The following is a 23,244-nucleotide window of genomic DNA, read 5'->3' as shown; positions in this document are numbered from 1 at the left end:
CAGAAGCCAATAGATAAGAGTGTTTAGGAAAGGATAAAATATTCAAACATGTTCCCTAGAAGTTAAGAAAAAGACATCAATGATGATGTGGAGAATAGACATTCAGGCATGAAACATTCCAATTATTATAAAGAAAATGAGATTAATTATTATAGAACGAGTATCTGATAATAGAACAATGTTCATTTCTTTGGATTATTGAGGGATTTTTAAAATTATTTTCTCTGAAAGATACTGGAGATAGAGGATGATAGGAAGGAACCAAACTCTCATCTCAGAGTTCCTCCTCCTGGGCCTGCCCATCCAGCCAGGGTACCAGAACTTGTTCTATGCCCTATTCCTTTCCATGTATCTTACCATCATCCCAGGGAACCACATCATCATCATTCCCATTTGCTGTATTCTCATCTCCACACACCCATGTATTTGTTTCTCAGCATCTTGTCTTTCTCTGATCTCTGCTTTTCCTACGTGACCATTCCTAAACTATTACAGAACACGCAGAGTCAAATTCCATCCATTCCCTTTGCAGCCTGCCTGATTCAAATGTACTTTTTCCTGATTTTTGGAAACCTCAAGAGCTTTCTCCTTGTTCTCCTTTCCTGTGTGGAGTTCATAGCCTATGACAGCTGTGCAGCCATCTGCTTCTTGTACTACACTTCTGTCCTGAGCCCTGAGCTCTGTCTCTCCCTGGTGGTGCTGTCCTGGGTGCTGACCATGCTTCATTCCATGTTGCACACTCTGCTCACAGCCAGACTGTCTTTCTGTTCAGACAACCTGATCTTACACTTTTCTGTGACATATCTGCTCTGCTGAAGCTTGCCTGTTCTGACACTCATGTTAATGAGGATATTTATCATGGGAGGATCATTTAACATGATCACCATGTTCTATGCACAAATTTCCCCCTCCATATCAAGTTTCCTTTTTCTTGTGGTATCCACAAGGCCTTCTTCACCTGTGGCTCCCACCTGTCTGTGGTGTCACTGTTCTATGGGGCCAGTACTGGTCTCTACTTATGTTCATCATCTAACAATTCTAATGTGAAAGATTCTATTATGGTTCTGATGTACACAGTGGTGACTCCCATGCCGAATTCCTTAATCTACAGCTTGAGGAACAGAGAGGTGAAGGGAGTTCTGAGAAGAGTGTTGTGTAAGAAGACAATTCTATTCTCTGTATCATGGTAAACCTTGTGATACATACATAATTTTATCCAATATAAATATTGAGTTTTATATTTGATTATTATTGCAGATATTTCTTTCCATGTTTCTGTTCAAACAGAATAATTTCCAATAAACAAAAACTGAAATGGAGAGTGTAGTTGATGTAAAAGATAATCTCAATGACCTGATGGGAAGGTGTCCTGTTTGTTAATTCCAGCTAACCCTGAAAGCATAATTTAAATCATTTAATTGAACTTTCTGTCTGAAGCTCTTAAACCACTAATTTATCATGTGTTCCTCTTGAAAACCATAACTTGGCTTTAAATGATAGTCTGTTCTCCCAAGTCAATGCTAAGATTCAAACAACTCAGGTCAGCAGTCACTCTTGTAAATTTAATTTTTCATTTCTAAATAGAAATCTCTATCTGAGCAAGTGTTTGTATCATTCTCAACCATTTTACTTCTCTTTTCTTCTCATGTCTGCATTTTCCTTCCTTTTTACTTGATGTGTTTTTATTTTATTTTATTTTATTTTTTTGCAAGATATCCCTTGGTTTTATTTTAACTTAACCCTTGTGAATATTTCACAAAAATACACAAATAAGCAAATAAAACTATACAGTCAAACTAAATATCCAGCAGATGCAACAAGTAGTCAGATCAGAGATGGATTAGTTGTTTAGTGGCTGATGAGGTAGTTTGCACAAAGGGGTAACATAGAAAAATCAACTTGTAATTAAAAGCATTGGAGCATTTTTTTACAAAACAAAACTGGTAATTTATAAAATGTCTGAAAGAGTAACGTGCATTCAGTACAATGACCAGTAATATTTACTGAGTTTAAGCTATTTACTGTTGTAAACATTTAACAAAAGCATTACAAGCTCTAAATACAGTCTTTGACAATTTCAACAAAATAAGTGGTATGTTTAAAAAATAAAGCTGATGAGCAATAGATCAATTCTATATATTTTCTTTCAACAGTTCCAGAAAGAGAAATAGCACAGTATTTTAAAAAAGTATACAGCAAAGATTGTTCCTATTATAATGGCAAACTCTGGAAACTGTAAATACAAATGAAGTCATTGAACAGTCAAATGGTCATATTCCTAAACAGGAAGGAATTACAGTAAGAAGAGTCTGCAATCCAGTTATACGCAATTGTCAATAGAGAATGCTTTTCCTCCTCAGTTGTTTTCATAGTTCTTTTTCTGAGAGACAGCAACACTTTGGCAATTGGTGTATTGAAAATATATTTTCAAAGTTCAAGATACAGTCATAGCATTTTTTGTGAAAGGTGATCTGTACACCAAGGCTCAGAGTTTGGTAAAGATTCCATGTGGAAAAAGTGCAAATATCCTGCACAGACAGCTTACAAAATGGCTGGCACAGTTATTACTGACAGAATCTTGGGTTTTGTTTGCATAGCTCACACATCACTGGAATGTGGAAAGGTATGCTATTTTTTGGCAAGAGCAAAGGAGACAATTATACTGATGTGAATTACCATGTTGGGCATGCTGAATCCATGCAGATCACCGAGGCAAAGGCTGCTACCTGACATCATTGGTTTTTGTATACTGGTTTTGTTTTTGTTGAAGCAGTTCTGTTATAGCCAGAAGCTTTTTCAGTACATGCTGCTGTGCACCTCGCTCATTACTGAGTGTTCTCAGTTCATCTGAATGAGCCACACAAATCTCATGCAGTGCTGCTAAATCACGTGACAGGTCAGTTCTAGAATGCTCTGTAGTGTCCGGAAGTTCAGGTACATTCCCAAGTTCATCTAAAAACATGATCATACGATGTTTGTTGCTTTTGATGAATGGATTGACACCTTCCATATAAGGCTCCTTAGCTCCAAATTCCACAAGATTTGCTAAATTCTGCACAGATTTAGCTACTAATATCAGTGTTCTTGCAGCAATCGGAGATGGAGAATCTGAGATGATATTAAACATCCGTGGATTCAGGATGGCAGGACAGATAAGCTGAAGAAAAACAAAACCACTAACAACTCTTGTTCTCATGGTGGTATTTGTAGGCCATTTGTGTTGAACAGATTTCTGTAAACACCCATAAATATATCTCAGTGTCAGTGGAAGTATTTCTGAAGCCATGAATATTTTCTCTACAAGTTCTGAAAGTATGTTCAATAGGTGTGCTAAATTAGTGTTCACATCTTCATTTTTTTCTAATTTGGATGGACTTAACTCACAAGATTGTTTGCTTTCCATTATCTTTAAGTGGAGTCTTTCAAAGCATGATGAACAAATTGTGTAGCAGTGGCTTTCATATATTGCTCCATCAAGGTACTTGCAAGTGTTGTGGCTCTAAACAGAGTAGTGGCTTCATCTTCCATGCTTATTTCTCTGTCATTTAGTGTACATAACAACAATGATTCAAGCTTTTCATGAAGGAAAATCCTTAGTAGGATGCTAGCCAGTAGTGTTCGGTCTTGTCCACATACATGTGATAAAGCATAGACTACATGAAGTTCTTTTTGCAGTATAAGCTCTTTAAATTCACTGTACTCTTCTTCTGGCATGAGTTTTTCCATAGAATATCGTGCTCGAACATGCAGAGATCCTGGTTCAATACCTTTTAGTGGTATGTGGGAGCTGAGCAGAAACCATTCGTCTGTGGCATGTCCTTTCTGTAACCTGCTTAACTGGCAGCGCATAAATAAGATATCAGGATCTTTGCTTTTCTTTGTTTTATTACTAAGCGTGATTTCAAATCTATTGATGTCAGGAGGAAGATCATCAAAGACAAACTCCTCAGACCACACTGGGTTTTGCCCTTCCCTTGCATGAGTTTTTGCTACTTGGACGCTATTCAGGTAGATATTACAATATGGATTAGTAAAATGTTTTACTGGTAGTTTATGGGCTTCTTCAATATGTAAAACAAGGCTGCTGACCTGACGAAGACGTTTATTACATGTTCCTGGACTACTTTTCCGTAAATTGCAAAATGCCTGCAGACCTTTCATCCAATCCTCTGCTTGTTCTGGTGTTTCTCCTGCAAAGTAAAAGATGTAATGTTCTTCACTGAAGTGCTGAACTACTATCTGAAAACAGTTTGGCCTGCCAAAGAGACTATCATGAACAACATACACAGAACAAACACTGAGATCTATTAATCCTTTTGGTTTTGTAGCTCGTTTTTTACTTTCAAAATAAATAAGTTGGGCATCACTGCCCTCTAAGATAAAATATAAATTTTTCCAACGTTTTCCTTTGCCCTTTTTCAGAAGATAACCTTTCTTAACAATATTTTTATAAAAGGCATCCTTTGTTTTGCGACGTATTGTATTATAGATTTCCTTGCCATCCACTGTATCATTGAGTACTTGTTCTTGATCCTGCATTGGAACCGGTTCCTTAAGATAATATCCTTCAACAATCTGTTCTTTTCTATAATGATCTATGATATCCCCAATGCTGTTATAATATCGGCCTCCCATTATAAACTGATTGTTTGGTGTTGGACATATTTTGAATCGCTGAATATTTTCATTGGTCCGAAAATAAAGTGAATAATCACCAGGAGTATTATCTGAGGGCCTCACAAGAAAACTGCAGACTTGGCCAACTGTCATTAGTAAATTATAAGCTTCTTGTTTGGAAATCTTCCCATGGAACCATATTTTGCCTTCATGTGGATCTTCTTCCCGGCCCACCTCTTCTACTAGATCTTCAACAATAAGGCCTTGTTCATCCGTTCTTAGATTTGTAACCCACATCCATCCATCTTCTAATTCATTATGAACAATCTCCTTTTAAGAAACTTATTTCATCAGTGTCTGGTACTTTTGTATAAGGCAGAATGGCTCGCACACGCCTTCTATCTTCTACTGGCTCTGGTGGTGCAACTGGATAAAGTAGTTTTTCTCCTTTAAGCAAACAAGAAACGTGACTATAATAACCTATTAGGTCTGACAGTGAAGAAAAACGTCTTCCACCAATGTAGTAATCGCCACACATAGCAATAATCCTAAAATGGTTGACAACATTTGTCTGGCTAAGAAATGAAAGTACAAAGGATCCTGGCCTCCGATCACTCTCTCTTATAAGGTAGCTGCCAGACTTCCCTGCCTGCCTGAGGCGTTCTTCTGCTATAGTTCTATCAAGTTTTCCATGATACCACTGGTTAGTTGGAGGAGCAGTCAGCGGTATGGCCACCTCTTCCTCCTTGTATTCTGGTCCATCCAGAGAGTCACCTTCGTCCACTGTGCCAAGGCCCGCGCCCAAACTGGGCAGCTGAGGCGGCGGCGGCAGAGGGGGAAATCCGCCGCCTGGCCCGAGGGTCTCAGAAGGCAATGAAATGGTCCCCTTCGTGAGAGCCATCTCTCCACCAGGTCCGGTGGCAGCAGTAGCACCAGCCACGCCAGCAGCAGCGCCTCCCCCTGTCAGTCCAGCTCCCCCGAGTACCCCCGCCACGGACCCGGCTCCTAGGAACCCTGACCCCAAAGCAGCTCCGCCACCCAGAGTCGCGGCCACTCCAGCCTCCACTAGCCCAGGATAGGGGGCAGCTGCCACGGGCAAGGCCGCGGGTATCTTCACCCGACACACTGCCGGATAGGCGCTGGAGCCCGCTGCCGCACCGCCTCCTGCTCCGGCAGTCGCCGGGCCGCCTTCCTCACTGCCGGCCTCGGCCGCCATCATGTTGAAGCCCGCTCTACCCTGCCTACCCTGCCTGCCCGGGAGCCCCGGGGGCCAGTAGGCCCCGGCTCCGAGCCGCCCCACCCAGACGCCTCCCCACTTCAGCTCCCTAGGCGGAGGAAACAACAACAAAAGGAGAGAGTCCGCCGCAGCGCCCCCTCTTCGGGCCACAGCCCAAGATCGGGAGCAGCCTGGGATACGGGAAGCGAAGTGGGCAAAAAACCCAATGCCAGCACAAACGCCACCCAAACCTCACCTTACACACCCACACTCACGCACACACATGCACAGAAGCGGAAAACTTCCTGGCTTCAGTAAAGAGGAAGGGAAGCCCAGGGAAAGCGGCTGAGACGGCTGCTGCTCCTTCAGCCGCCGCCGCCGCTTCTTCACCACCCCAGTTCAGGCCACCCCCACCGCAGCCACAGTCGGTGCCGCTGCTGGGGCTGGGGCTGGGGCCACTGCAGCCGCTTCATCCTCCACCCGGCAGGAGCCGCGAGGGGTGGGGAGGAGAGGAGTTGATGTGTTTTTAAATGCACATTATGTTTACCTTCTTATAGCAGTTTAATTTGTATTTGTTGGAAACTAAGTCTCCTTGGGGCCCTAAATATTGTTGCCTCAAGCATGGTCAAGGAGGCCAGAATCTTCTTTTCAACCTCCCTCTTTAAGGATCACCTTTCCTTCCTTGGTTCTTTAAGTATTCCATAAACTTTACTTCCATGATCTTATTTAACTCCTGTGATGATTTCATGAAGGACAGGAAAAAATTATGATGTCAGAGCTTAAATAGATGAGATGGACATCATTACCCTAGGTACATGTATGACTGCATATATGGTGTGATGCTGCATTGTGTGCAACCAGAGAAATAAAAACTTGTGCTCCATTTGTGTACAATGAATCACAAAGCATTCTGCTGTCATATATACCTAATTAGAATAAATAAATAAATATTTTAAAAGATTGAACAATGTGGAATTTGAACATGCCAGTGTTCCACTATGTGTCAGTACTGAACCTATTTAAAACCACAGATTATTGATTGTGGGGGTTCTTCTCACCTCCTCCCACCTCAGAAACAGAACGTGCAGCCTTACATTTTCTTTTTCTGTACCAGGGATCGAACCCAAGGCCACTTAACCAGTGAGCCACATACCCAGCACTTTTTAAATTTTATTTAGAGACAGGTTCTCACTAAGTTTCTTAGGGCCTCATTAAATTGCTTTGGCTGGCTCTGAACTCGTGATCCTCCTACTCAGGTTCCTGAGTAGCTGGTATTACAGGCATATGCCACCACACCCCAGTTCAGCCTTACATTTTTCAGTGTGAGCTGTGTGTGTCATTGTCTAGGTCTCCATTCTTGGTCATTAGCTTCCTTGTCCGCTGCAAGTGATGACAACACAATGTATCATTTCAACTTCTCTTAAATGGCACTGACCTCCACATCTCTGCAGCCCATTTCATAGTTTTGCCCACATTTTTCAATAGATATCTTCACTTGATACTTTCTGACACACAATTTTGAACTCTTTATTATCTATGCACATACGCTCTTTGTCCTACATGCCATTTCTTGATTCACATTACCTTCCAAATAGCTACCTAATAAGCTGTGCATGTTTGTGTAATTATGGGTATATGTTCACAAAAAGGGTTAACATTCTCAGTCATATGGAAAAGGATCATGTTGGGTCCTCATCTTACACCTTGTACTAAGTTACAGGATAGGGAGATGGCCAAAAGAGAGCAATGTGGTTGCGGCTATTTCCCTAAATTAGTGTTGCCATATTACATTTAGCTTTCTAAAAACATCATTTTCAAGTGCTGGTGACAACAGACCCAGGTAATTGTTAGCATAATTGCAACCATCTTCCTTTTCCCCCACCCCCACTTTATGAATACTGTTCTTATTCCCAAGATAAAACTTACTGGTCTGGAGACGTGCCAGTCTCCCCCTGATTTCTCATTGAGAGATGGGAGGCAACTTTCTAGCCCCTGAGATAGGGATGTAGTGATTTCCCTATTCTCTCCTTGAGAAGATAAAAGGACATGCTGGTTTTCTTGTCTCCCACCCCCCACCTTCGGAGAGAGAGGGAAACTGCCTGTCTTTGTTTCCAAGAAACAAGACTTGCCTTCCACAAGATCAGAGGATGCTCACTATGTCAGTCAAAACTAACTGCCCCCCCCTTAGCCCGGGCCATGATTCTAGCCTATAAGAGATAACATTCAAGGGGGAGTCGCTGCTGCTTTCCCTGCTTGCTGCTGCTGTCCCTCTCTCTGTGCAGAGCAGCCTTGTCAGGCTCCTGACAATAAACCCACTTTTTATCCCAGATGAGTGTGTGATTAGTCCTGTGCCACTTTTTTTTCAGTAATAATGTTCTTAATTTGGCTCATGGCTTACTATTTCCTCCAGTTCTTACTCCTTAACATTTGGGGGGACACCAATGAGGCTCTGTGTGCCTGCCATTTTCTCCCCATCCTTTTCAAGAGAAATAGATGCTAACCAGTGCATGTTTTACCCTGTGGCTTTGAACTAGTAGAAGATTCCAGCAAATTGATGAACATTTTTCAAAGTTTCAGGGTAATTTGGGGTCATCTTGAATTCTTACAACTTAGTTATTGATTTCAGTAGTGATTAGGTGATGAGAAATGAATTAATTTCCAATCAAAGTCATGTACATAAATGTCTTAAGTATTTTTGGGATACTTTAAAATTACATTCAAAGATAACTTTATATTTTTTCTACTTTATAATTATCTTTACTTTTAATGCTAGAAAAGAAAATACATCCTGAAATAATGTACTATTTATTAATTTTTAATTAAACAAATGCTTTCATTATGGTTATTTGCAAGTTGAAAATATAATTAATATAATTAAGTTAAGCTCTTACTTTTCATGGTCATATGTATGAAATTTAAAAAATGTAGCTTCTGAGTTTTGCATAAATTTAAATATTTTCTTGTATAAAATATTTTTAAAGATTGTAGTTTATATTTAGTGCTTTAGCCATCTAAAATGAACTTTCATTATGAGAGTAAAGAATTCATTTAGTATTTTACCATTTCAATTATCCCAGTACCATTTTTAGGTACTTCATTCTTCACTACATTTAATTTAAATACCATATTTATCATAAAACAATCCCCCCCGTAGGACTGTTTCTTCAGATACTTCCTCATTTCTTGTAACTTTTTTTCAATTCCTATACAAGTGTATACTTGTATAGGAGGTTTTTTTTAAGATATATATTGATATTGCTAGGCATGGAACCAACTTACATTTCCAGGTTTTCAAATAGTTCTTAAAAATTTTACTTATTTTCTCTTTCATGTAAATTTAAGTTTAAGCTTTTTCATTTACATAAAAATAATTCCAGTTGGCATTTGGCATGAATTTCATCAAGTGTCCTTGCTGAAGTTGTTCAAAACTCATCAAATTGTAGATAGTTTTGATCATGCTGATTATGAAACCCAGGGTCTCATGTAGGCTAGGCAAGTGTAAATTGTAGAATTTTGAATTAATTGGTTTTATTATATCAAAATTCATCTGCAAAAGCTGTTTAAAATGACTATTCTTCTGATGAGAAATTCTTAGACATGGATACCTTAATACTATTGATTCATGAAGAAATAAAAACCAGAACTTACCAATAACAAGTAGCAAATTAGAATCAATAATTAAAAGCCTCTCATCAAAGAAAAACCTAGAATATAAATGACTTAACTGTTGGGTTCTACAAAATAGTTGAGAATAATTAATTCCAATTTTCCTTATGTTATTCAAAAAAATTTTCAAAAGTAATTCTTCCAAACACATCCTATGAGACCAGCATTAACCTGATGCCAAAATGAGTAAGGAAAGAAAATTTCATGCTAATATTTTTTATGAACATATATGCAAAAACTTCTCAGTAGAATAATACTTCGCTGAATCCAAAACCACATTATAAAGATTTTCATCATGATAAAGTGGGATTAATCCCTGAGATGCAAGAATGGTTCAAAATACAAATCAATAAACATGATACATGTCATCAATAGAATGAAAGACACAACCCGTAATTATCTCAATAGATATGGAAAATGTATTTGATAAAATTTAACACCTCCAAAAAACCCTCAAGAAATCTTTCATAGAGGGAATGTACCTTAATATAATAAAGGTCACTTACAATAAGCCAACAGCTAAAATTATACTAAAATGGGTACAGCTGAAAGCTTTTGCTCTAAGCTCTGGAAGAAAAGGATGTTCACTTTTACAAATTTTATCCAACTTAGTGTTGGAAATTCTGTCCAGAGTAACAGGCAAGAGAAATAAATAAAGGGCATCCAAAATACAAAAGAGAAGTCAAATTGTTTGTTTGAATGACATGATCTTACATCTTGAAACCCCCCCAAATTCCATAAAACATTAAAATTAACAAATGAGTTTAGCAATTTTTCACGGTACAAAATAAGCATACAATTTTATACCAAAAGTGAATTATATGAATGGAAATCAAGAAAACAATCCAAATTACAGTAGCTAAAATGTTAACTAAAATACCTATAAATTTAACCAAAGAGGAAAAAAGATCTCTACTATGAAAATTATAAAATATTGTTGAAAGAAACTGAAGAGGACACACACACATGAAAGAAAGAAAGAAAGAAAGAAAGAAAGAAAGAAAGAAAGAAAGAAAGAAAGAAAAAAGCATCCCATATTCATGGATTGAAAAATCAATATTTTAAGTGGTCCATACAGTTTGTGATTAAAATACATACATTTAAAAAATATTTTAAAATAGAAGTCCATAATACCCAAAGTGATATATGGGTTCAGTTCAGTCCCAATTAAAATGTCAACACATTCTATCAATGCAATTTCTACAAAAATACCCATGACATTCTTCACATAACTAGATAAAACAATTCTAGATTGTTTAGAATAAAAGGAATAGCTAGGAAGTGAAAGAATTGCTGGGAGCTTTTGAGAAAGTTCTGGCATTCAGATAGTTGTGGGGTCAGCAGATATATGAACGGAGGAAAGAAATGGGTTTGAATGCCATCACCTACAGAGTACAACTAAGGAAACAAATAAATGAAGAATGGAATCAACCCATGCTATAGAGAGCTGAGTTAAAAAAAAAAAAAAAGAAGAATGGCTACTCCCCTCTTTTGGAAGTGGGAGAAATCAAAAGAAACCTTAGAATCATTCTCTGATCTTGCACAGGCTGAACAACTGATTTTCTGGATGACATGGAAAGTCAATGAACTTCCTATTTTGCAATCCCAAACAATGAGTATCTTTTCTACTTCCTTTGAACTGTCATGAGTGTATAATAAAAACATACATGTCAGGAAATTTTGTGAAGTCAAAATACCAAGCAAAAAGGCATCCTTTAAAACTGAACCAATCTCAAACTTCCTTGCCCAGTCCTGGAGAAATTATTTATAGGGTTTCTGCCTTATGTAATTACAGGTAAAGACAGAATTATGCAATTATCAGCATTACAAAAAGGGTTAGAAAATGTATTTAGGGTCAGGGAAGGGCAGAAAAATTAGCATAGACATGAAAATAAATCAGGGATGTAGGAAAGTTAAGTGATAGAATGATGTCAAAATTTGTGCAGAAAAATTATGAAGGAGATATTAGAAGGAGCCTGGGATTTTGAGGTATTTAAATGTTATTGGGCAACAACCTAAGATTATGAAGCATTATTTAAAAATTATGCCATATTCAAAGCATGTTTGAGACAAGATAAAAAAATACAGTAGTATCTTAATAATGTAAAGAATGGAGTCCTCATAAAACAGTAGCCCTTACCCTGTGCTTTCCCAGGATCACCAAGAAAAAACAAACAGGAAGGCATAGCCAGGTTAACAAGACCTCCTTCCAACTAATCAGCTAAACTTCCTCTCTTTTACTTGTTGAACAATTAAGTGATATGCTACTTCATCAGAAGTTACCATGATGTGGGAAACAATCTAGAATAATATTCCAATATTAATATCAACAAATTTACTGGATAAAATGATGTAAAAGCCCCAGTTATTTCTATCATACACAGAAGGGAATTTTCTTCTGACAAAAGACTCTTCCTAGGGCTCCCTTCATGTCTCTGTTCCTCAGGCTGTAGATGAAGGGGTTCAGCATGGGAGTGACCACCGTGTGCAGCAGAGACATGACAGTATCTTTCACAGTAGAATTACTAGCTGATGGACATAAGTATAGAATTATGACTGGCCCATAGAACAGCGACACCACAGAGAGGTGGGAGCCACAGGTGGAGAAGGCCTTATGGATACCTCGAGCAGAAGGGACCTTGAAAATGGAGGACACTATCTTTGCATAGGACACCAGAATGAGTAGGAATGGGAAGACAAGAAAGAGTCCTACCACAATAAATATCACCAACTCATTGACATGGGTGTCAGAGCAGGCCAGCTTCAGCATAGCAGACATGTCACAGAAAAAGTGCGGGATTACATTGTCCACAAAAAAAGAGACTTTTGCCATGAGCAGGGTGTGCAACAGGGCATGGAATGTGGTCATCACCCAGGACAGCACCACCAGGGAGAGACAGAGCTTGGGGCTCATGATGGTGGTATAGTGCAGGGGAAGCAGATGGCCACATAGCGGTCATAGGCCATGGCCACAAGGATGAAGTTCCCAAGGTCTCCAAAAAACAGGAAGAAGTATATTTGTGTCAGGCAGCCTGCATAGGGGATGGAGGGGACTTCACTCTGCATGTTCTGTAGCAATTTGGGCATGGTGACAGAGGAAAAACAGAGGTCAGAGAAGGACAAGTTGCTGAGAAACAAATACATGGGAGTGTGCAGATGGGAGTCCAGGCAAATGAGGGTGATGATAAGAAGGTTCCCCAGGACGGTGGTAAGATACATGGCCAGGAACAGGGCATAGAAGAGGTTCTGGTGCTCTGGCTGGATGGGCAGGCCCAGGAGGAGGAACTCTGAGATGAGAGTTTGTTTTTTTCCCATTATTATTTGTCTCCAATACCTTTAAGAGAAATAATAAGGCCCTTTAAAAACCCAAGTGAAAATGATCATGTTTTACTCATACACAGTGTTTACATGTTCTACAATAGTTGATCCCACCACCATCACAATAAGTATAACCTTACAAGTGTCTTTATCTCTTTGATCATTTATTACTTTTTCTCATCTTCTTTTCAACATGTTTCAGTAGCCCATTCTTTCCTAAATACTTATCTGTTTGCTTCTGTCACAAAAGGAGTGTTGGATTTTCTCTTCCCTGCCTGACTGGTCATTCTTAGCAACTGTAATTGGTCTCTCTCTCTCTCTCTCTCTCTCACACACACACACACACACACACACACACACACACACACATCACACGCCACTTTCTTTTGAGTAACATTGGATAAAGCTCAGTATTTGGGGGCATGATGGCATGTCTCTGTAATTCATCAGCTTGGGAGGTGAGGCAGGAGGATCACAAGTTCAAAGCCAGCCTCTGCAACTTGGCAAGGCACTAAGCAACCCAGTGAGACCCTGTCTCTACTAAAACATAAAAAATGGACTGGAGATGTGGTTCAGTGGTTGAGCTCCTCTGGGTTCAATCCCCAGTACCAAACAAACAAACAAAAACCCAATCTGTCTCGAAGTCATCAAAAATGCAGAGGAGGAACATTAAAAGATCTGGGAAACTCATTCACTAAATGATATAAATGAGTCCTACTGCTGGGAAGTCCACTGCTGATGGTGTTTAACAGAACTGCATTAACAGTTTGTACCTTTGGACTTTGGACACCATGTGTTGGCATCATAGTGGGAAGAAACATGAGGAGAAAATCATGTACCTGGTTTCTCAGCCTTTTGCTTACCTTTTGAGTTTGTGGGACTATCTTTGTGTCTAGAAGCTGTGCAGGGATCACAAAACCAGAGATAGCAGCTGCAGACGTTTTCATAGATGATCCACTGAGCTTCCTCTTCTTCGGCCATTAAATCCAATATCCTCACTCCGGGATGCAGACAAGAATCATGTAGGGTAGTGTTTCTAAACTCAACACACATGCAAATTACCTGCCATTAAGATATTCATTCTGGTGCTATAGCTCAGACCCTACAGTTTAAATGAACACCCAAGTAGTGGTGTCAATACTGTGATCACTGGACTGTACTTGAGTAGCAAATACACACATTGCCGTTTAACTCAGATTACTGAGCACCTTGAGATAACTTAATTGGAATCTCTGTGAAGTGGCTTGTGCAAAGCTTTTTAAAGCTCCTTAGGTGAATGTAAAATAAAGAAATGTTAAGTACTGTTACTGCACTGAACCCTGTCTTACAGGCCTGGTATGTCAAAATGCTGTGATCTTTGAGGATTCACTGCACAGTAAATAACATTAATGAGCAGTGTTATTAATAAAAAGTGTTATAAGTGTTGAACTTTGGTCAAAATATTTCAATACTGTGGCAAAGTCTTGGAAGGCAGCTCAATGGAAAAGAGGGAAGTTGTCACACCTGAAAACTTAGCTGGCAGAACATCATGTAACCTGGCATATTGACAACTTACCCAGGGTGTCTGAGGGTGACTCTGGGCCCTGATCTAAGATCTTGCTCTCCTTTATTCATTACAAGCATATGAAGTAACGTCCTCTGTAGGCATCACATGTCTGCCATCCCTTCTCATATCTCACCTTCTAGCCATCCACGGGCCCGAGAGGCTCTACATCCCAGGGGAGTCCAGATTCAGGCCTAAATCATTAGGCACAAAGTAATTATTCAGGACCTCTTCAAGACAAATTATCAGAGTCCTGTATGGTGATTGATGAAAGCCACTGATCACACCCTACTGTACTGTGGGGAAAGGTGGGGATGGAGAGCCCAGGGATGTATGATGAATCATTGCCCATTTAGGCAATGGACAGGAATCCTGTGCTGTTGGAGGCTATATTGGGGACTTGAAGAAAAATAGTTGGATAATCCATAAAAATAAATCAAATACTAGATTGTGAATGATTTGAAATATCTTGGGAGTACAGCAGTTTATACAAGTGGCATCAGATTGCCCTTTTTTTGCATTGCTGTGCAATAAGTAAACCTCACATAATGAAATTTACTTGGTAAGGTTCAAGTGAACCTTCAGGTGAGCATTATACTATGTAGCAAATGCTACATAACAAAGTCTAGGTCATTCACCTCACTTTATCTTACCCTGTAGGCACTTTATCATGATACAATGTGACAGGTAGAAGAAGAATAAATATAGTACAATAAGATTTTAGGGAGAGGGACTGGGGTTGTGTCTCATTGGTAGAGTGCTTGCCTAGCACATGTGAGGCACTGGGTTCGATCCTCAGAACCACATAAAAAATAATAAAGAAGTAAAATAAAATTATTGTGTCAATATCCAACTAAAAGTAAAAAAAATATTTTAGGGAGAGAGGGACAGAGAGAGAAAGATATATATATATATATATATATATATATATATATATATATATAGAGAGAGAGAGAGAGAGAGAGAGAGAGATCACTAAGATAAAGTTTTGATACAGTATATTGTTTTAATTGTTCTAAATTATGATTAGATATTGTTGTTAATCTTTTCCTGTGCTAATTTACTATGTTTTAATGTTGGCTGTCTGTCAAGGGCTCATACATAAAGGCCTAGACTCAGTATTGCAGTATAGGAGTTGCTGTGGTTAAGTGGCAGGAACTTGTAGAAAGTCCTCAGGTCATTGTGGATGATTTGAAATGCATCATGGAATCTCCATTCTGGTTTGAGATCCTATTCTTCCTCTGCATGTGCTCTTCCATCCCTATCCCATGAGGTGATCATGCAAAGGTTGTCCTGACCAAGGCTGCACTAGGCCATTTGCCATTCTAACTCCTCAAACTGTGAGCTAAATGAACCCGTTTATAAGTTGACTGTGTTAGATATTTCATTGTACTGGTGGAAAGCTGGTACAGTAGTCTCTTTAATATTTGGTGCTGGAAAAATTGGATTTCCATATTAAAAATTTTAATTTTAATCCACACCTCACATTCTGTACAACAGTTCACAGAAAATGGATGGTAGATTTTAATGTTTATATGAATGTTGAGGAGATTCCCAATGACATCCTGCTCTGTGGAGCCAGAGATGTCTCAAAGCAAAAGCCAAGGTGAGATGGAGCAGGATAGATGTACAATGCTTTCACGTGGTAGCCACTGAAGTCAGGTTGAGATCACTGCAACATTGATTGGAATAAGTGGCTGAGAGAATAGTGCATTAGAAGTGTGTAGTTCTGAAGGGACATGCTGTTCTGCCAAGGGACATAACCATCCTTTAGACTATCATTTGGCCATTTTCTGTTTCAGGTGTGAGCTAATGTGCAAACAGAGGGTTGCTATTGTGCGTGGGGTAGTTGATATTGATCACCAAGGGGAAACTTTGTTACTCTACACAACTGGAATAGAGAAGGTGGCATCTAAAATATTGCAGAATTGTTTGGGTACCACTTTATAATTCAAAGTCCATGACAAATGTTAATGAAAAGTATAAATCCCAATAAAGGAACACCAATAAAGATTCAGGTCCCTACAATGGAAAGTTGCAATGTGTTACTATGTAAAGATCCTACAGCAGATGATGGCTAAAAATGAGTGGATGGTGGGAAAGTGAATTATATATGCCAAACCTGGCTTCACATTCAAATACAGGGCCAGAATAATCTTGCCAGTGGGAAGTGACATGACATAGATGGAGGAAGGGACTATGGTCATGCTGGGGCTTCTTAAAGATTTTCATACAAATGAGCCAAATGTGATGCAAAAGTCCATTTTTCAAATCTGCATGAGGAAGGATTGAACATGTTTGGTAAGTTTATTTTTTCTTATTCTTGTGATTTCTTTATATCTGCATGTGCTTTAATCATAGAAGTCTGATCCTTGTTAAATGCATTTCTTTCTGTCTTAGGGACTGTGGGCAGAAAGATGGGAGAAATAACAGGTTCCTTGCAATGTTTCTGACACATGAGTTTCATGGCAGTACTCTACTCAAAGACCACTGTATGGTGTATGGATCCCTGTTGTTCACAGGATAAAGCCTAAACTCTTAAACTCCTAAGATAGGTTGGGACATTCACAATGTGGTCCCTGATTACTTCATGGCTTCTGCAGCCTTCCACCTTCACCTTCTGAAATGTAGGCTGCAGCCACCACACAGGTCTCCTGCCCCTTCCCCACACAGGCAATGAGAAAACATCTGTCCTGAGCTGCTCAGCATCTTCACCTTCCCCCAAAGGATGGTCTGGTGTGAACAGAGGCTGTCAGGAGTCACCACTACAGGACTCTGGGAAAATTAGTCTCTGAGAGGTCCTGGCTAATTATTTTGTCTGTAATGAGTTCCTCCAGCATTGGCACTCCTCTGGGATACAGAGCTCCTCAGACTTTTGTGTGTAGAAGGGGAAGAATGAGAAGGGATGGTGCAGTTAGGTGAAGACTATGGAGACTGTTACTTCCTGTGTCTTTAATGAATAAAGGGGAAAAGGATCCTGAGTTGGGCCCTGGAGTCACTCTCAGCCACCTGGATGAGTTGGTAGCAGAGTGAATGAACTCTTGTCTGTCTTTCAAATGTGATTGTCTTGAACTCCCAGGTTGTGTGGTGTTCTGCAGAATAATTTTTCAGGTCTGTTAAGTTTCCATCTTTCTGCCTCCCAAGACTTTTTCACATGGTTTTAATACTTTAACTAATGTTTAACATTTTTATGTTTTATTAATAATAATGTTTATTGCTATAACTTATTGTGCAATAATATCGACAATTCTATCAGTTTGAAATAATAATAGCTCTTTAAGTTTGGGTAGAAAGTTATAATTTTTAATTCTCCTTCTTCCTCTTCTCCTCCTCCTCCTCCTCCTCTTTCTTCTTTGCGTTTTTCTTCAGAGATTTAAAAAGCTTTTCACAAACCTCTCTTAGAGATTATTATTCAACTTTATCTGAAGTTGACAGTAATATGTATTTTGATGGCAGTGTATGTACTTGTTACTTATATGCAGTTTATTGACCAAAGTATTGCCATTACCTGGATGTTCATTTGATATGAAGAAGTTGAGCAATAGAACCAGAATGATTTTTTTTAAACAAATCCCCAGGTATTTGCATATATATTAAGATTTATAAACACTGCCATATGTGTTTCTTATGTCAGTGCAGGATGTGAATTATGGATTTTACCACAGGAGAAGATCAGAGTTGATTGGGTCAGCAGTGACAATAGCAGGTGATGTCTCCAGTTTGTGATCCCAGCATATATTCCTGACTCAAGAGATCATCCTACTCACTTAGAAGGGACTCAGCATTCTGAGAAACCAGGTGCACAATTTTCCCTATGAGGGACAAGACTTGAGAAACTGCTTCAATAGTCCAGGTGAGATGAGATGCCATTGTAGATGAGGAACTTGGCCTTGTGATAAGAAGTGGATGAAGTAGCAAGAGAACAAAGTGTAATATACATGACATGGTATGTTGGAGTTGATGGTAAGAGAAAAGAATGAATGAAACAATTCACGACTTCTGATCTGATACTGCATTCCTTTTTTAAAATATGAGAGTAGAGGAGGAAGAGAGAGGTACAGAGGAAGTGCAATCTGATGATTTTCATTAGGGACCTGTTGAGCTTAAGGAACCTATGATTCATTGAATGGAAGACAATTGTTATGGGATATAGAAATTTATAGGTTAGGGACGTCTATACCTGAGTTTTATTTACTGATTATTATTTTTATTTAATTGATTAATTTTTTGAGGTGCTGGGGATTGCATTAGAGCCCTGTGCATGTTGGATGAGCATTTCACCACTGTGCTATATCCCCAGCTTTCACATCTGAGTTTTAAATACTGATATAAGCCATTGGATCATGTCAGGTTTATTAGGAGAGTTCCATAGAGAGTTATGATAAGATAGGGTTTAGCAAAATCCATGAGGAATATCAACATACAAGTTACTGATAGAACAGGAGCCGATTATGGTTCCCTAGGATTACCAGCCAGGCATGTATGTAAAAAAGTATTGCATTTTGTCTCAGAAACCAATAGGTAAGTGTTTAGGAAAGGATGGAATATTCAAACATGTTACAAAGAAGTTAAGAAAAAGGCATTAATGATTATAAAGATGATGGACAATTGGATTTTAAAGATAATAATTATTGTAATCAAGGTGGGATCAGTTATTGTAGAATGAGTACCAGATCACATATAAGAGAAAAATCTTCATTTATTTGAATTGTTAAGGGACCCAAGTCTTTCTTTTTTTAAAAAAGATACAGTAGACAGAGCATGACAGGAAGGAACCAAACTCCCGTCTTAGAATTCCTCCTCCTGGGCCTGCCCATCCAACCAGAGCACCAGAACCTGTTCTATGTCTTGTTCCTGGCCATGTATCTTACCACCATCCTGGGGAACCTCCTCATCATCATCCTCATTCACCTGGACTCCCACCTCCACACACCCATGTATTTGTTTCTTGGAAATTTGTCCTTCTCTGACCTCTGCTTTTCCTCTGTGACCATTCCTAAACTATTGCAGAACATGCAGAGTCAAGTTCCCTCCATCCCCTATGCAGGCTGTCTGACTCAGATGTACTTCTTCCTGTGCTTTGCAGACCTGGAGAGCTTCCTCCTTGTGGCCATGGCTTATGACCGCTATGTGGCCATCTGCTTCCCCCTGCACTACACCACCATCATGAGCCTCAAGCTCTGTCTCTCCCTGGTGGTGCTGTCCTGGGTGCTGACCATGCTCCATGCCCTGTTGCACACTCTGCTTGTGGTCAGATTGTCTTTCTGTTTGGACAATGTAATCCCACACTTTTTCTGTGAAATATCTGCTTTATTGAAGCTGGCCTGCTCCAACACTCATGTCAATGAACTGGTGATATTTATCATGGGAGGACTTGTTATTGTCACCCCATTTCTACTCATCCTTGGGTCCTATGTACAAATTTTCTCCTCCATCCTCAAGGTCCCTTCTGCTCGTGGTATCCACAAGGCCTTCTCCACCTGTGGCTCCCACCTCTCTGTGGTGTCACTGTTCTATGGGACAATTATTGGTCTCTATTTATGTCCATCAGCTAATAATTCTACTGTGAAAGACACTGTCGTGGCTCTGATGTACACGGTGGTGACTCCCATGCTGAACCCCTTCATCTACAGCCTGAGGAACAGAGACATGAAGGGAGCCCTAAGAAGAGTCTTTTGTAAGAAGGCAATTCTATTCTCTGTATCATGGTAACTCTTTCAATATGGTACACAGTTTTGTCCAGTATAAATATTGTGATGTATACTTGAATATTATTGCAGTTCTTTCTTCCCATCCCAAAGTTTTCTGTTCAAATAAAATATCACATCATTTTCCAATGTTAAAAATCTGAAGTGAAAACAAAAGAGCTGGGGGCTGGAGATGTGGCTCAAGCGGTAGCGCGCTCGCCTGGCATGCGTGCGGCCCGGGTTCGATCCTCAGCACCACATACAAACAAAGATGTTGTGTCCGCCAAAAACTGAAAAATAAATATTAAAAAATTCTCTCTCTCTCTCTCTCTCTCTCTCTCTCTCTCTCTCTAAAAAGAAAACAAAAGAGCTGAAGTGGAGATGGGTAGTTGATGTAAAGTCTGTTATCAGTAACCTGCTAGGAAGGTTTCCTGCTTGTTAATTCTAGCTGACCCTGGAAGCATAATTTAAATATTTTAATTGAAATTTCTATCTGTTAAATCAATAATTTACCATGTGTTCCGTTTTTAAAACCATAACTTTAAAAAAAAATTAGTTGTTGATTAACACACAGTATCTTTATTTATTTCTATGTGGTGCTGAGGATCAAACCCAGTGCTTCACACATGCAAAGCAGGCGCTTTACCATTGAGCTACAGCCCCAGCCCCAAAAGTATAACATTTTTTAAAGTGGTATACTGCTCTTCCAGGTCAATGCCAAGATTCAAACAACTCAGGCCAATGCTTGCTCTTCTAAATTGAACTTTTCATTCCTGACTAGAAAGTCTTTATTTATCTCTTCCTCAGAAAGTGTTCACATCATTCTAACCTTTATTACTTCTACCTTCTTTCCATGTCTGCATTATTCTTTTGTACCCAATCTGTACTTAAAATAAACTTTCCATTTACTGTGTTACAGCAGTTTAGTTTGTATTTGCTGGAAATGAAGTCCCCTTGAAGTGCTAAGTGCTGTTGAGTCTGTTTTTCAGTGGGGACAAGTGCATGGAGTACTGCATACATGGCATATGTTAAGGGCATCTGAGTGGCAGGTTTGTGCTAGTCATGTAAGTGGCAGGCTGCTTACCCCATAGGCACAGCCCTGGGCATTAGGCCATGTGTTGCAGTCCCTGTGCTTGCTCCATGGCCCACTCCTCGATTGGTCACTGCAAGGGCAGTTAGCAGAATTGCATTGATGGCTACCTGTAATCTGCCTAGCTACTGCCTCAGTATATACATGGTAACTGTGCAATAAAATCAGACCTGCTTCCTGCTTGGTCTCCAGAGGTCTTGATTAGTGACTCTGCAGCCACACTGTCCTCTACCCTGTTCTGTGGACCTCCTCGCTGGATGAGAGAGAGCCCACACACTTTTCAACCTCACTCTTCAAGGATCACCTTTCCCTCCTTGGTTTTACAAGTTATTAATAAACTTTACATCAATGATCTTACTTAACTCTTGTGATGATTCCATGAAGGAAAGGGAATCTTAATATAGGTCAAAGATTGAAAAATGTGGAATTTGAACATGCCAATGCTCCACTATGTGTCAGTACTGAACCTGTTTAAGACTGCAAACTATTTGATTGTGGGGGTTCTTCTCACCTCTCCCCCACCTCAGAAATAGGATATGCAGCCTATTTTCCAATGTGAGCTACATGTACATCGTCTGGATTGTTATCATTGGCTCATGAGTTTCCTTGTCCCCTGCAAGTGATGACAACCAACTGTATCATTTCAACTTCTATTAAACGGCACTGACCTCCACATCTCTGCAGCCCAGACCTTCTCCATATCAAAACATAATAGTTTTTATCCTCATTTTTCAATGGACATTCTTTACTTGATGATTTCTGAGTTACACAAATTTGAGCTTCATTATCTACTCACATATATTCTTTATCCTACATTCTGTTTATTGATTCACATAACTTCTATGTAGTTACCCAGAAACAAAATAAAATATTGATACATACTATTACATAAATGTACCTTGAGCTGGAGAACAAAAGTGACCGAATTATATTATGCATACATAGCAATGAATCTCACTATTCTATATAATTTTGTGCACCTATAAAATAAATGAAAAAAAACATACATGTACCTTGAAAACAATATTTTAATTGAAATAAGGCAGCCATAAAGACCATATATTGTATAATTCTATTCCTAAGAAATATTAAGTCTAGGAAAATCATAAAGATAGAATGTTGTTGCAAATTGCTGAGTATCCGTACATATGGAGAAATAAAGAGTAGTTATTAATTGGGGTAATGATTAAGTTTTAAAATTGTGGTGAAGGATGCATCAATCTGGGAAAATACACAAAAAATAACTATTTAAATGTACACTTTAAATCAGTGAATGAAATAGTATATATAGTATATGTTAAAAATTTGTGAATAATGCTTTTATAGTTAGAAAATTGGTATACAAGTTGCATATTAAATATTTTTGCATCAATGTTAAATTTCTGAGTCTAATCATGATATAGTAACATTGTATAAAATTACTCTTGTTTGAGGGAGATTCTGAAACCTGGACTAGTTAGTGGTAAGTGTCTTTGTGTCAAAAATTATCAGTAATTGATAAAAGGGTGAGAGATATGTGGAGAGAAATGAGAGAGAAAGGGAAGAACGAAAGAATGGATTGAGGCAAAGTGATAGACATGATATAAACAAATGAAAATGGCCTGAGGATTTCATAGAGTATTAGAAATAAAAACTAATTTGACATTGAGCTAGTAACCTTTGCTTTGAATGTCACAGGTTTAAGTTCAGTCATACACCTCACTTCTTCAGTGATAATATTTATAGAAACATAATATTTTAAATCCTGTTTTCACTTGAGTTAATAAAAGAATAATTATCATCTTAGTTTTATCAATTGAGGTGTAAAAATTTAAAACCTCCTGAAAAAAATTATTGGTCTAAATGGAGAAAAAAAAGGAACAAAAATAATATCCCAAGGTATAATAGTAGAAAATGTTCTTGAAATGAAGAAAGATAGAAAGATAGACTTTTAAATATAGTTTGAAATGATTGAACTGGAGGTTTGGAGGAATAATTCTATAAGCATCAAGGAGGAGATGATATGTGAGAGGTGAAGGAAAGATGGAGTAGACAGTCTTCACAAAGATTATTCCACAGGTGGTTTGGAAAATTATATTTCAATGGCAAAGCATATCCACAAAATTTC

The 23,244-nt window shown here is 38.8% G+C and overlaps 2 protein-coding genes and 2 pseudogenes across 2 annotated transcripts; 2 read left to right on the top strand and 2 right to left on the bottom strand.

Moving 5' to 3' along the window:
- The first annotated feature begins 247 nt into the window (after nt 1–247).
- Nucleotides 248–1,190, top strand: LOC124079486 (olfactory receptor 1468-like; annotated as a pseudogene).
- A 513-nt stretch (nt 1,191–1,703) lies between these two features.
- Nucleotides 1,704–5,851, bottom strand: LOC124079462 (ras GTPase-activating protein 1-like). Its single transcript, XM_046425021.2, is given in 3 exon segments — nt 1,704–3,414; nt 3,417–4,942; nt 4,944–5,851. Coding segments are annotated over 3 exon segments (3,111 nt in total). The 5' UTR covers nt 5,837–5,851; the 3' UTR covers nt 1,704–2,722.
- A 6,022-nt stretch (nt 5,852–11,873) lies between these two features.
- On the bottom strand, nt 11,874–14,507 carry LOC124079485 (olfactory receptor 1-like; annotated as a pseudogene).
- A 2,089-nt stretch (nt 14,508–16,596) lies between these two features.
- LOC124079508 (olfactory receptor 1468-like) lies at nt 16,597–20,072 on the top strand. The gene is made up of 2 exons (XM_046425098.1): nt 16,597–16,607; nt 19,115–20,072. Exons 1-2 carry the CDS (start codon nt 16,597–16,599, stop codon nt 20,070–20,072), a joined length of 969 nt encoding a protein of 322 aa, XP_046281054.1.
- The last annotated feature ends 3,172 nt before the right edge of the window (nt 20,073–23,244 follow it).

Source organism: Marmota monax, unplaced genomic scaffold (assembly GCF_021218885.2).
Source record: "Marmota monax isolate L192 unplaced genomic scaffold, Marmota_monax_Labrador192_F-V1.1 WCK01_AAM20220418_F8-fsc00218, whole genome shotgun sequence".
Lineage (NCBI taxonomy): Eukaryota > Metazoa > Chordata > Mammalia > Rodentia > Sciuridae > Marmota > Marmota monax.
Note: the sequence above shows the minus strand (reverse complement) of the source record. Positions and strands in the feature narration are given on the sequence as shown.